The following is a 15,845-nucleotide window of genomic DNA, read 5'->3' on the forward strand; positions in this document are numbered from 1 at the left end:
TATTTAGCAAAATGCTCCTGTCTAGAGTTAATTGTTCTAGCTGACTAACGAGTTTATGGTCACTGGATTGGTTTTTCTGAGGTAAATGTGACGTTACATGACATTGTTTACAAGCCGTTTTACTGATGTCTTTCCACGAAACACTGATTGGGCGATTCCATGTCACATGATACGGAATTCGATAAGTTGTACTCTATCTTTTAACATACTTTCAGATGCTCATTCATGTTTATATCGCGCTGTAACTGGTGTTATTAAGGCGGAAGAGAAGATCGTGTGCTTCTCTTGAGCGATCTCACGCCACAGTGGCAAAACGCTATTTATGTTTTTGAATTTAGTAAGAAAATGGACGTAATTTGAAATCTGAGACTTGTTTCATATCAATAGTAACAACAAAGCACAAAGATTATTGCGATTTATTGGATGGGATGCGCTACAATGTTACATTCATTCATCAACTGAAAACAGGATGACTAATCGATTCTTGGGAATTAAGAATCGAAATCGGTTCGTAAAAATGAGAATCGATTAAAATCGAGAAATCGATATTTTTTATCCAACCCTAATGTTTATTATTACCTATCCTAACATTACAGATCCATTTATTCTTAGATTTGATATATCTTATTGAAATTATATGCAAATAAAGTATGAGGACATTATAGTAGTTATAGAAATCCGGTAGTTCTAGTGTTAAAAGCCTGGAAGGTGGAATTTATGGAAGCAAAATAACCCAAAATTGACCATGCAGTGCCTGAAAAGCAGTGGTTTTGCCTGTTGCATTTAAAGTCTGAGGCCGGTTTAAACGGTGGATGTTTTGCTCTGAAAGTCCCTCCTTCATAAGAGGCATGGAAATGATGCACTTTAAAGTTAGTGAATGTTCGATGTCATCAGCATGTTAACAACGTTTTAGACAGCCGAGGATCCAATTTACAGCTGCGCTTTCGTTCCGCCCTGCAGGAGAGAATTACAGGTGAACTCCGAGCTTAACGCGTTTCATCAAGGAGAAATATATATATTAACAGCGTGACGAAGCAGGTTGAGTATTATTGTGCACGAACATCTGAAATCTCGGGAATAGAAAGCGGATTGAATTAGACCGTCAAGTGCTGCAAGAAGAGCCAAAGTTAAAGCTCATTCTCATTTCAATCTTCAATGTTGATGTCATTACACACACACACACACACACACACACTCTCTGGCACGGTATGGTGGGTCCGTCTGGTTTAGGCCAGCTGGGTAATTGAAATGGCATCTTATTACCATGTGAAATAGTTTATTGTGAAGTCTCAGGATAGAACGACGATGAAAATGAACGAAGGTCTCTTGGCGAAGAGAAAAGGGCCGAGTTATGATTCTTAAGGGAGCAGTTGTGAAGATCTTTCCCCGCCCGAGAGAAGGACAGACACATTACTGAGATTAGATTAGTTTTTAAACACTCGCACAGGGTTTTCTTCAAGAGGAGTTCAGCAGGACTGTGATTTATTCGACATTAGCAAATGGCCTTCTCACCTACTCATCTTTAAGCTTTGTTGGTAACGTACAGCGTTAAAATAACTGTCCATTTAGAAAATTTGGAAAAGCCTATGAAAATACATGTTTTTTTTTTCTTCAGTATGACTGATATCAACATATTGTGACAAATTTCACTCAATACACAAATACTTGTCTGTCTGTCTATTATTCTACTGTTCTGTCTGCCCTTTTTTGCACTCTTCGGGTGCTTTCACACCTGCCTCATTTAGTTCGGTTGAATCGCACTAGAGATCGTTTTCCCCATTGGTGCGGTTCGTTTGGGCAGGTGTGAATGCGGCAATCGCACTCGGGTGCGCACCAAAGCGTGGTGGTCTTGGGGCGCTTTGAAACGAACTCTGGAGCGGTTCGTTTGTGGTGAGAACGTGATCCGACCTCGAACAGAACTGCCAAAGAACTGCACATTTTTGGACTAAACCAGTTGCCGTAGTCTTTATGGGATGAGGAGAAATGTTTGTTGACAGTTTGCACTTTAAGCATGGCAGCTCGCGGACAAACTTGTTGTGAGGAGGTGCGGAGCCTGATAGAAATGATTAACATTATTTTCGAGCCGCATCCTCACTTCATTCTCAAATATTATTGTTTGTCTAAAGTGGTGTAGACAAACTATATAATAAAATGTGACCAGGGACACAATCAGCCCACGCAGTCGTCTCTCCATAGTAAACATCGGCGTGTTGTCTGCCGGATTTTCCTTCTTTGTTTACTTCCGGGAGTTCTGTTGTAGTTTTCCCGCACGTTAATTCTGACCAAACGAAGTGCAGTTATGGAAATACGTTCAAGACACATCTGGCCAGCGAGTGATGTGGATGTTGTCACGTGACTGTATTTTGGTTCCTTTTATCAACTCATAAACTGATTCGGACCAGAGCGATCAGTGTGGTGTGAAAAGGAACCAAAACGCCTGAAAAATGCTACAAAGTATAATTTTTCGTCCTTGGTCCGGACCAAATGAACCGAACTACAGATGTGAAAGCACCCTTTATTTCATTTTTCACCTATATCTTTTTTTATCTTATTTTTTATTTTAATATATTTTATTTTTAATTGTTATAATTGATAGACAGTGTTTTATGCTTATTTATTAATTTATTTATACCTTTTAGTTTATTTTTACTAATTGTATTTTATCATGAGTTAGGGAGACACAGAGTGTGACTTTTGCATGCTTTTATTTCATTTATTAATTTGTTTATTTATGACTTTTGCATGCTTTTATTTCATTTATTTCATTTATTTATGTAATTCATAATTTTATTGTTTAATTAATTTTTAATTTGATTAATTATTACACCTTTTCATTTATTTTTATTAATTGTATTTTATCATGAGTTGGGGAGACACAGAGTGTGACTTTTGTATGCTTTTATTTAATTTATTAATTTGTTTATTTATGTAATTCATCATTTTATTTGATCCTTTTGCTCTTTTTATTTTTTAATTTAATTTTGTATATAGTTGCACATGCTAAATACATGCTTTTGTATTTATTCATGTATTTATTGCATGTATATTATTCAGTTGCACTTTATCATTTTATCAGTTTGTCATATACAGCGCCAACATACTGATGTAGTGAGTGATGAATGCAGATCCCCCGACATCCGTTCACGTGATCATGATAGTGCATGTGTACACTGTGACGTGTGTCACCTGATCACTTGTGAACGAATCACCCTCTTTAGTTTTCGCTCCTCGCAGGAAACATTGCATTACAATGATTTATGATGTTTAAGACAGACTGAGAAAACAATAGAGTATTCTAAGAAAGGTAACTGGCAGATGTGCAGCGTTTACCATTATTCATGTCCACGTTCCTTGAATTTCAAAATGCATTATTTGTGAAAGTCATCAAAGTGATGCATGACGCAGTTTTGGCCGTGCACTAGCGTGGCTCTCGGCCAGGATCAGTCCACAGTAATAAAGAGTCTGTTGAGTAAGTGTTTTCTCCTGTTAGGCAAGAGCGTTTCAGCCGAGCCGAGAGCGCCGTGAGCGTGAACCCCTGATGTGTGGTGTGTTCAGGGCATTCTAGATGTGTTGTGTGCATGCACACAGGATGCTAAACGCTGAAGCTGTGTGTGTTTTTCATGTTTATATGGTTCATTTGGATCATGACAGTGCACTCTCAGAAAATAAAGTACATAATTGTACCTTTAGGGGTACAATGGCTTGTCACTGGGGCTGTACCCTCAAGGGTACAATACCTTAACCTTTAAAAGAAACGGTACATATATGTGCCTTTTAATGCTTTTTGACCCTCAAAAAGGTACATATATGTACCTTGAGGTCCAATAATAAGACATATGGCGTAGATTGGTGTAGATTGTACCTTGGGGGACAGAACTGGACTCCTACTGTACCCCTATTTCTGACAGTGTGAGAAACACACACTCGCTGAGCACTGCACAATCCAGAAGGTTAAAGGGTCAGTGTGGCCTTGACAAAATGCTCGATGGCACATTTTCCTGTTGTTCTTGGCGTTGATGTTGATGATGGAACGGGACACTATAAAAAGCGACACCAGTGAACCCTTCATGAGCTCAGATCGCTCAATATTCCCTCCGGGACGGATGCAACGCAGCATTTATCTCTCTCTCCGAGGACTCCTTCTCTCCATCGCTCACAGGGACATTAAGTGTGACAAATCCAATTACCGTTCGCCTCAGTAATTAGCATAAGTACCGACATTTATGATTGTCATTTATTTACCAGACTCAAGGTGCAACAATACTGTAAGCGTACGTTAAACTGCCCGTTCTCTGCCGTCAGTCGGTAATCGTGAGTGCCGGAAACCCATTGCATTTATATCATCTGCTTTTTCTTGATAGCTTTAGAGAAAGCTCGCCCGCTGAGACTCATTTTGAGCTCTGAGAGAGAGAGATGGTGTTGAGAGAAGGGTCGTGTTCGTGTAGGAAGATCAGGTCAACGGCAAACATTCACACTGTGGCTCTCTGACCTGCATAGATGTGAATCTGTCACACCGTGTTTGTTTAAGTCACCATTAATAATTGTGTATTTTTTTAATTGTAATAAAACGTAATACAATTTCTTAAATTTGAATACCCTGATTCTTTGATATATAAATAATATTGTACATATTATTTTTGGGATGAAAGGACCATGGCATAAATATATACAGTGCTGGTCAGAATTATTTGCCTCTTTATTATTAAATATGATCAAAGATGGCTGTAAAAAATAAATCTGCATTGTTTATCCTTTTGATATTTTATTTTAAAAAACTGCAAGAATCTAACCTTTTATTGAAGTTAATGAATTGAAAGTGGGGGAAAATCACATTATGAAATACATGTTTTTCTCCAAAACACATTGGGAACAATTATTTGCCCCCTTTTATTAAATACTTTTTGCATCCTCCTTTTACACACACACACACACACACACACACACACACACACACACACACACACACACACACACACACACACACACACACACACGTGTGTGTATCTTGGAAAAAGGAGGATGCAAAAAGTGTTCCCAATGTGTTTTGGAGAAAAACATTTATTTCATAATGTGATTTTCCCCCACTTTCAATTCTTTTACTTCAATAAAAGGTTAGATTTTTGTATTTTTGTATAATAAAATATCATAAGGATAAACAATGCAAATGTATTTTTTACAGCCATCTTTGATCATATTTACCAAGGGGGCAAATAATTCTGACCAGCACTGTATATATTGCATTCATATATAAATAAAAGTAAAAAGTAAAAATATATAAATATATAAATTAAATATATAAGTAAAATATTAGTTTAAAAAGCCATGTATATACTGTAAGTCACCTTTATTTCTATAGCGCTTTATAGAATACAGTTTGTTTCACAGCAGTTTTACAGTGATAAACAGGAAAATAATGATTCAGTGATGCAAACAGAATTAAATTCTGCTGTAAAAAAAGAAAGCCGTGTGATTGATCAGCGGAGGTCAATGAGTTCAGTTCAATACCTGTGTCAAGTTCAACTATGGAATGAATTCAGTTAATCTATAAAGTCGTTTATCTATAGATGTCATCATCCAGCTCAGTTCGGTTCTCATCCAATAGTGTCAGTGTAGTCAAGTCAATAATATTGCTGAATATGAAGTGTCCCCAATACATTTAATAAACTATATGCAGTTTTACTTTTTTTTATAGTATAGATTTCTAAGCTGTTTTCCTCATGGGGACCAAAAATGTCCCTACAAGGATCGCACGCACGCACGCACGCACACACACACACACACACACACACACACACACACACACACACACACACACACACACACACACTCTCACTCTCTCTCTCTCTCTCTCTCTCTCTCTCTCTCTCTCTCTCTCTCTCTCTCTCTCTCTCTCTCTCACACACACACACACACACACACACACACACACACACACACACACACACACTCACTCACTCACTCACTCACTCACTCACTCACTCTCTCTCTCTCTCTCTCTCTCTCTCTCTCTATCTCTCTCTCTCTCACACAGACACACACACACACACACACTCTCTCTCTCTCACACAGACACACACACACACAGACACAGAGACACAGACACACACGCACTCACACTCACACACACACACACACACACACACACACACACACACACACACACTCACACTCACTCTCTCTCTCTCTCTCACACCCAGACACACACACAAAGACACACAGACACACACACACACACACTTATTTTTAACTTAAAAAATATGAAAAATAATGTGGCCATCATTGTCTTTTGTAAGGAGCATTTGTATTCTGCACTCTTTTCTTGATCAGTCTTCCTCTCTGACTCTGTCAGTGAAATCAGATTGATCATTGTTGATAATCAGTTGGTAACGAGCCAGAGTGTAAATGAGCTTTTAATGTGCTGGTTTTAAGAGGCAGAGGAAAAGCAGTTTGAGTGAGAGTCCGTCATGAAGTGCGGCAGATTGAACTCACTTTCAAATCTCTGGTTTGGATCCAGAGAGAATCTGAAGAGCCTTCAAACAGACCTCAACAACACGCGTGTGTGTTAAACTCAACCGCGGGAATCATTACTGGAGAAATTTATTTTTGCATGACCATTTTGTTCCCATTTATGCTATTCATTTAAGAATTCAATATGTAAATGACTAAATGAAACATTTCCAATATGTCCCTCCTGATTCATACGTGTAATTTTTTGGCATAACACACACACACACACACACATGTATGTATATATATATAAATATATGTAAAATTTAAATATTTAAACTTTTTTTAACATTTATTACTAAAAATGTTTTGTTTCTTTATTTTACGGAGATGAAAAACAGTTTTAATTGAAGTATTTAGCTATTTTATTTATGAGTAGACCGTTTTGAGTGTTTTCCGTTATGATGTCATTTCCAGACTGCCGTGACATCTTGTTACCCATGATGCTCCGGGAGCTGAGCGAGGCGTTGGTCGTGGTGGGAGACGGGCATCAGGACGAGAAGAGGAACAGCGTTGAACTCCTGAACAACATCCTGGAAGTGCTCAGCCGCAACGACGTGGTAAGAGCCAATCAGAGATCAGCACACTAATACACCAGCCAATCACAGCAGGGAGTCGGTGAGGCAGGGCAGCTGGAGGGGTTATTGATGTGGTCGTAAAGATCGTATTTACAAGTTCAACGAACATGAATGCCGCCACAATGTCGTGAATGCGAGTGGGAAGCTCAGGATTTTGTTTAAGCCCCGATCTTTACGAGTGTCAGTGGACAACATGACGGAATAGGCCTATCACAATACAGGTATTTAGTAGTGATATTGACAGGCTTTTCTAGTTAAAGCGTTAGTTCACCCAAAAATAAAAATTCTGTCAGTAATCACTCTCCCTCATGTTGTTCCAACCCCGTAAGACTTTCATCATCTTCAGAACACAAATTAAGATATTTTTGATGAAATCTGAGAGCTGGATCACTCCTCCATAGGCTTCTAGGTAATCGAGATCTGCCATCCCAGAAAAGTTAGTAAAGACATCGTTAAAATAGTCCAAGTGTCTACAGTGGCTCAACCTTATCAAGCGACGAGAATACTTTTGTGCGCAAAACCCCCCCAAAATAACGACTTTTCTGGGATGGCAGATCTCGATTACCTAGAAGCCTATGGAGGAGTGAGACAGCTCTCAGATTTCATCAGAAATATCTTCATTTGTGTTCTGAAGATGAACGAAAGTCTTACGGGGTTGGAACAACATGAGGGAGAGTAATTACTGACAGAATATTAATTTTTGGGTGAACTAACCCTTTAATGCAAAGTAAGCTAACTGCTTACACAATATATTATAGCATTATAATATAACAATATATGTCACGATTAAGTATACAGTGCTTCATAAACTGATTAAATACATAAAAAAGCAAAACACACCTGATCCACATTCCTTTTTCTTCATTTTCTATAAGTAGAGTTTAAGAACCTTACTGTATTTTTGTGTAATTAATTAAGAGAACGTACACCACCATCTTACTCCGACGAAAGTGACTTGAACGCACATGCCGTCGTAAACACGACTTCCCAGAAGGACTTGAACGCACCAATACACTCAAATGAGAAACTTCATTGTATTTTATTCAATACTGAAGCAAATATTGATTAAAAAGTTAATTTTGCACTTTTTGAGTTGGAACTTGGAAGTTTCTGAGGATTCAAATCTTCCAACTTTCCGAGGATTATGATTATGATTATAAAAATGCATCTATCCAAAAACACACACGCACTCACCTAGATGTAAAACCCGGAGCGGTTTTTTAATTACTAAAATGGCAGCAGATTACACTCGTCTGATGCTCTAATCTCACTTTCCGAAACGGTGATGCATTTAGACACTGAACTTCCTGACCTTCCACTTCCACAAAGAAACCGGTGAGACGGAGAGAGAGGGAGATAATGAAAGAGGTCAGGACACAGCTGTGTGTTTATCAGCGCTGCCTGTTTAAAACAAATTGTTGCTCAATCTCACACAAAATGTCTGCTGCTCTAAGAGGAAAGTTCTGTGTTCAAAGCAAGTGAAGTTCTATCGACAACATCTGTGGCGCAACTATGTCTAAATGTCTATGACTGCATACATTTCAGATAATAAATATATGCAGTAATAGACTTCCAGTGGAAGTAGGTGGGGTCAGATTGAAATCGGAAGATAAGTAGAGCTTTTGACTTCATTTGTACATAAATATGAATGTATATATGATATATACATGTAATAATATAGTATAATATAATACATTTTACTTCATTTTAAGTAATATACATTTTATTTAAATATATTTATATTAATGTCCTAATATTATTATTTTATATACATATTACATCATTGTATATTAATATTTATCATCAGTATTAATTACTTTTTATTACTTTTTTATTAATAATTATTAAATTATTATAATATTTATATTTTAAATATTATATATATTACTTATATTTTTCTTCATTTTTTAACGTCTATATACATTTAGCCAATTTTGTAAATATTAATATTTGATGTCTTAATATTAAGAGTTTTTATATAAATATATTAATATATTTGATCAATATTGCTTACTATTTATTACATAAATATATGTATTTATATTTATATATTTACTTAAAATATAACTTTATATTAAAATGGTTATATAGTTTAAAGTTTATTTAATTATAATTTTAAATCATGTTAATATTTAATATTACTTACCATAAATTACTACTTTAAAATTGTGTAAAATATAAATAATATATACATTTTCATAAGAATATTTGTAATATGTCTTAATATTGAACAAAAATATATACCTGTATTATATATATATATATATATATATATATATATATATATATATATATATATATATATATATACAATTTTAAAATATATATTAAATTATATGATATGATATGATATATTATTTTATATTAGACATTTATAATACAATTCATGTATTTATTTATTTTAATGGGATGAAATGTAGTTTTAATCATAATTTTAACAGTGGGACTGCTTTTATAGAGACACTTGTTATTCAATTAAGGTTTGATTTATCTCTCTGTATGTCGTCCTTCATTTTCAGTGGTAATCAGTCAGTCATGCCACAAGTGCTAAGGAAACACAGCAGTGTTTGCACTCTTCAGGAAATCAACCCTTTAATGCCCTAAACATAGTTTATATTTATATATAAAACTCTCATGTTATGCATGTTATTGAATAAGGCAATGTTAATGTATTTGGTATGGGTGGACTAGATCTGCTACGCTCAGCTGCTGCACAGCACGTATGGACTTGCTAATGCTAATAGATACACAGACACGCTGCTGTAAACATGTAAGACATGCTGCTGCTGCATAAATACACATGAATACATAAATCCTGTAGCAGATCTAGACAGGTGGAGCTGGGGAGGTGGAGGGCTTCAGAGGAACTCTGATAGCACTGCAGGATTAGCTTACAGCAAACAGTCAACCAGACTATATGTGACCCTGGACCACAAAACCAGTCACATGGGTCAGATGTAAATAAGCTTTCCATTGATGTATGGTTTGTTAGGATATGACAATATTTGGTCGAGATACGATTATTTGAAAATCTGGAATCTGAGGATGCAAAAAAATCGAAACATTGAGAAAATCTCCTTTAAAGTTGTTCATTTATGTTCGCGATTGTGCAGCATTCACTCACAAAAATACATGTTTTATATATTTACGGTAGTAAATTTACAAAATATCTTCATGGAACATGATCTTTACTTAATATCCTAATGATTTTTGGCATAAAAGAAAAATCGATAATTTTGACCCATACAATGTATTGTTGGCTATTGCCACAGATATACCCGTGCTGACTGGTTTTGTGATCCAGGGTCACATATGGATGTTGATCAAGCAATCAGATGTTGTGATTGCTTGCAGATCGCATGTAAAGGACCTATTATCCTGCGCCCTCTTGAGTTGCATAACTATTATTATGCGTGTTTACGAGAAAGTGTTTTAACATCGGACTAATGACACACTTCACCTTTAGCTTGCATTGAACCCATACAATTCCTTAAGTAGCTGTTTGTGTTTGAGTGGAGAGGAGAGGCGAGCGGGTCAGACTGAGCGACTGATGAGGTTGATGGAGTGTTGAAGAGAGAGCAGAATGAAGATGTGACGGGGTCATGACCTCCTGCCTCCTCTCGTCTGCTCCTTTAACAGGATTCTGAGAGCGTTTCGCAGTTCAAATAAACAGCGATCGAGAGAGACGTGTGAGGAGGATGCTCTCTCTCTTTCTCTCTCTCAGGGCATGTTTCATGCTGCGGTTTGAATTAAACTCTCCTAGAGGCTTCAAAATATTATTCACATCAAAAGATTCCTCTAAAAATACATCTGTGAGAGCAAGTGATTGACACACACATACACACACATTACAGTGATGCTGGGATGAGAATGAGCTGTCTAGGTATTTCTAAGGCTGTGTGTCCATCAAAGCATTTTAGTCAGCTAAAAACACTAGTCTCTGCTGTAAACGCCTAGCTGTGGGCGCTTGAGAGCGTTTTTGCAGCGTTGCATTTTTTCAGTTGAGACGCTTTGCTTGTTATGATACGGAATATCCATGAAAGTGTTACTAGTATCTCATTTCACACATATTTTGTTTCTGTGTTGATTCTATATTAAAATGTCGATACAATGTAACGTATTTTCTCTGGCTCTTGTTTTAAATTATTTTGTTCCGTTATTATGCCTGTTGTTGTCCTCTGTTGATGTTGTACAAGCAGAATGTAGCGGTTGGTCGTTGTGGTATTAGTCCCGCCCCTCCTCCACTGTGATTGGACGGTTGGGTAAAAAGTGACAGTGATGAGCGCTGTGTTTTACCCAGAGTTGAACATTCTTCAACTCTCGGCGACCTGTAAAAAACGTTGAACGCTTCAGCGTGAAAAAAAACGCTCAGTGCCTCGTTATGCTCATGGCGTTTAAAATACGTGAAAAATTGAAAAATATGCTAGCCACGTGAAAAAATGCTTTGGTGGAAAAAACGTTTTTACAGGTCGCCGAGAGTTGAAGAATACGCTCTCAAGCGCTCACAGCTAGGCGTTTACAGCAGAGACAGCCTCAGTGTGGATGAGTTCAGAGCTGTTGTAAAACGGAATGTGAATTCTATTGGAATGTGACAAGTGCATACATCCTTCTAATATATAATGATACAAGAATTAAGATTAAAAGTATCCTTGTCATATTTCACTATGATATGGTCATTATACACTATGATACAAAAGTTTGGGTTTGGTAAGATTTTTTTTTTCTATTCTCTAGTCTAGTCTATTCTCCTCACCAAGGCTGCATTTATTTAATCAAAAATACAGTAAAAACTGTAATATTATGAAATATTATTACAATTTAAAATAACTATTTGAATATATTCCTGTGACCAAAGTTGAATTTTGCTGATATAACGCAAAAATTCTAAAATAGACATTATATAAACAACTCTAAAATAGACATAACATTTCAGCAAAATATACTCGTTCTTTTGATTTTGGGTTGAAATATGAGCTGGACATTCTGTTGACAGCTGTCATTCATGAGTGTGATGTGAGACTGACGAGGGAGCGCTGTTGTGCACAGAGAGATAGAGAAATGGAAACTGTACCGAAGGACAGGCTACAGGTGCCATAGATATCTGCGCACACACACACACACACACACACACACACACACACACACACACACACACACACACACACACTCTGCAAGGATTATAGATGTACACGATTAAGCCGTCATCCACTGACCACTGAGAAAGAGAGAAGCAGATGAGAAAGACTGAAGCTAGAGAGAGAGAGAGAGAGAGAGAGAGAGAGAGAGAGAGAGAGAGAGAGAGAGAGTGTGTGTATGTGTCGGCAGCTGAAGTGAAGAACTGAGAAACACAATATGAAATGAAATACTCCATGTAGAGATGAACAGATGTTTCTCTCTCTCAATCCCTCACTTTATCCGCCTCTGCGTCATGAAATTAGTGAGGGGGTGGTAAACACACACACACACACACACACACACACACACACTCCCACACACACACACACACACACACACACACACACACACACACACACACACACACACACACACACACACACACACACACACACACACACAAGCTTATTCAAGTGTTATTTTAGTATTATTTCTATACAATTGTAGTATTTATTGGTAACACTTTAAAACAAAGTTTCTTTTGTTAACATTATAAACTAGATTAGTTAATTTGAACTAACAATGAACAATACTTGTACAGCATTTATTAATCTTAATGTTAATTTCAGCATTTACTAATACATGTTTAAGATCAAAGGTTGTATCTTGTTAGTTAATGCACTGTGAACTAACACGAAGGAACATTTTTGTTAATAAATGCTGTAAAAAGTATTTAGCTTTTTGTTAGTTCGTGCTAGTTAATGCATTAACCACTGTTAACAAATGAAACCTTAATGTAAATGTTACCCATTTATTAATATTTTGATAATATTTCCATAATAATGTGCAAAATTGTAATATCGCATAAAACTTTCCATAAAGATTGGTTTCCATCCAGAACAAAATAATCACTTTCTGAGAAATTGGTGCAAAAATAACTGTAATAAAGAAGTTGCTGCAATCAGGGAAGAAACCGAGGCTCTTTTTTCCTCAATCATAAATGAGTTGCGTCTGTGAAACACTGTCATGTTCAGATGCTGGTGTTTGGGAACAAAATCATGTGAGACGCTTCTGGAGGAAATTAAACCAAATCATTCTGATGACAGACTTCGGCTCAGGCGTTTCAGAATCACCAAGCCAACATTTGAGATGCTGTGATGCGATTGGTTCGCTAGTTTGTCCAGTTATCCAATCACAGCCTCTGCTGAGGCATCACATGTTGCCCCTCGAGGGATTTATTCGTGCTGAATTGTGCAGCAAAAGATCAGGAACATGTATTAAGATTTAGGTTGAGTTTAAGGGACTTTTAGAAATTGACTATTTTTTAGATCCAGATAGGTTTTAAACTAACTGATTTACAAATATGAATAAAAAGAAATAAAAGGCCTTTAGTTGACATCACACACACACACACACACACACACTCATCTGGGCCGTTCCAGAGCTCTTCAGTCAGATCAATACATTTAAACAATAAATCAGTGTGAAGGAGCCAGAGAGACCAGACCTGCAACTAAAACACAAACACACATTTCACTGTTCATTTGTAGCATAGTTAAAAGAAATGGGTAACCACAATTTTTTTTTAATTCTGTTAGCATTAACTCATTTCACGCTGCTCTTTTCTGTGCAGTGAACGTGAAATGGTGTCCAGGGGCTGTAAAGGTTCATAAATGACAACATCACGACAGTGACTTGTAATCAACGTCGTCTGAATTGTTTATGTGAGAAAGCAACACAAATTTAAAAGGCTATTAACTGAAAATAAATCTAGCTTGACAGCCGTGGTCACCGTTCACCTTCATTTGTATGGAAAAGAGCAGTTTATGATGGGATAATTTACATTTTGCCTGAATTATTCCTATAAGATTTGTAGCTTATAAACAGGAAACATTGAGGTGAGGAACTCAAGAGTAAATCTGTGTGTTTGTTTTAATTGTGTGACTTAATGAGAAAATCTTTGACCGTTTGGATGCAGTGCGGTTCAGTGCTAGAATACAAATGACGAGCGTTTTGTCTTTTTCTCTTCCAGGGAGACACATTTCAGCACATTCAGGACATTGTGTCGTCTCTGCTGAGGACGATAAACCGCACAGTCATCACCATGGGCCGAGAACACACACTCATCGTGAGTTAAAGCTACTAGATCCTCTCCATTCCCTTTCCTCTTCCCTCTATTAATGCTATTTTACAGTTAATAGTGTTTACTAAGCCAAGTATCGCTATTAATATTCCTCATGCATGATGTAAACAAAGGCCAAATGTGATATTTTGAGATTTACTTTTACTTGTGCTCCTCTGATTGTGTTATTTGTGTCCAGAACAGAAACATTTACTGCATTAAAATACACAATTTTATTGACGTCATCTTAAGTATCTCAATTACAAACAGGTGGAGGGAGGAAGAAGTGCATTGTGGGAAATGTAGTCTTTGTCTATCTGAATATTGGCGTATAAAAATACATTGATTATAATATTTGTTATTCTATATATTTGTGTATATATATATATACTGTATATTTTCAAGTCTGGACATGTAGACAGGACAGATACGGTGTGGAAGACGTGAGCTTGAACCTTACGTACTCTAGGAAGCATGAAGTGCTGATCTGTGTGTAAGAAAGTGTGTATCAAACACAGAGAAAAATATATCAGTGTTTGTGAAATTCATCATAAGGGATCTAAACATTGAAGCTACAATGTCTGTGAAAACACCAAACATTTACACTTTAATGATGAGCAAATTCCATGTTGCATTAATGGGGCGTTCATGTCATGATTAAATTACCATAATTACCAGTTTCCGACTAGTAAAACCTGCTCATGTTTTTGTCAAACTCGCAAATTACAACTCACAATTTAACGAAAACTCTTGACTTTTCCCACTTGACCGATGTGTCGCCATATAGAAACAATTGAAATGGCAGCAGCTTCAGTTACAGGCAAACGATTAGGCCTGCACGATATTGAAGAAAAGTGCGATATGTGATAACTATACAAAACAGTAATTGAATAAGCAAATGTAAAAAAAAAAACCCTGCTTAGTCTTCACTGTAGGAATTAAATAAATGCTGATTCTTATTAAAACTACAAAAGTTATTCAGTCAAGAGCAGTGAGTGATTTTCTCTTTGTATTTTGTTGTTTGATTAACATTGAAAAGATAGACGGCAGGAGGTTTATTAGGCTGCTGTCACTTTAAAGGGTAACTCTCGCCAAAATTGAACCTAGGCTCTTTTTGTTAATATACCCGAGTCAAACTTTCGTGTAGAAGCATAATTAGGATGGAAACGCCACTTTTGACTGTTTGACGGTTTTACGGTTAAGATTGACCGTATTTTCATTTTCGGTCAAAATGCCTTTTGAATGGGAGTGCTTGGGGCACGACTATGATAGCATCAAAATCGCTATTTTTAAAACACTAAGAAGGCTCGACACAACATGAAACTGTGCTGGAAGTATCACCAGAGGCTCTACACATGAACTCCAGCATTGAGAATATTGTTTGTGTACACAGAGTTTACTAAATTGATAAATTGGTAAATTGATGTAGTTATGAATTTTACTGTCATCATCAATAAAGCTGCACAGAGTTGGCGTTATGCAGCAATTTTGGCATTGAGTGTTGCAATAGAAACAAATCATTT

General features: G+C 36.6%; 1 protein-coding gene across 2 annotated transcripts in view; it reads left to right on the forward strand.

Annotated features, from left to right (window-relative positions):
- dock2 (dedicator of cytokinesis 2) overlaps positions 1–15,845 on the forward strand; it is a 111,033-nt gene that overhangs the window by 39,845 nt on the left and 55,343 nt on the right. For both annotated transcript variants that reach the window (XM_084133917.1, XM_084133916.1), the window contains exons 25-26: positions 6,925–7,067; positions 14,233–14,328. In XM_084133917.1, coding sequence (XP_083990043.1) covers positions 6,925–7,067; positions 14,233–14,328 — 239 coding nt within the window. The remainder of the gene's footprint in view (positions 1–6,924; positions 7,068–14,232; positions 14,329–15,845) is intronic.

The sequence above is a fragment of the Abramis brama genome (assembly GCF_963993115.1).
Source record: "Abramis brama genome assembly, chromosome: 13".
NCBI classification, from domain to species: Eukaryota; Metazoa; Chordata; class Actinopteri; order Cypriniformes; family Leuciscidae; genus Abramis; species Abramis brama.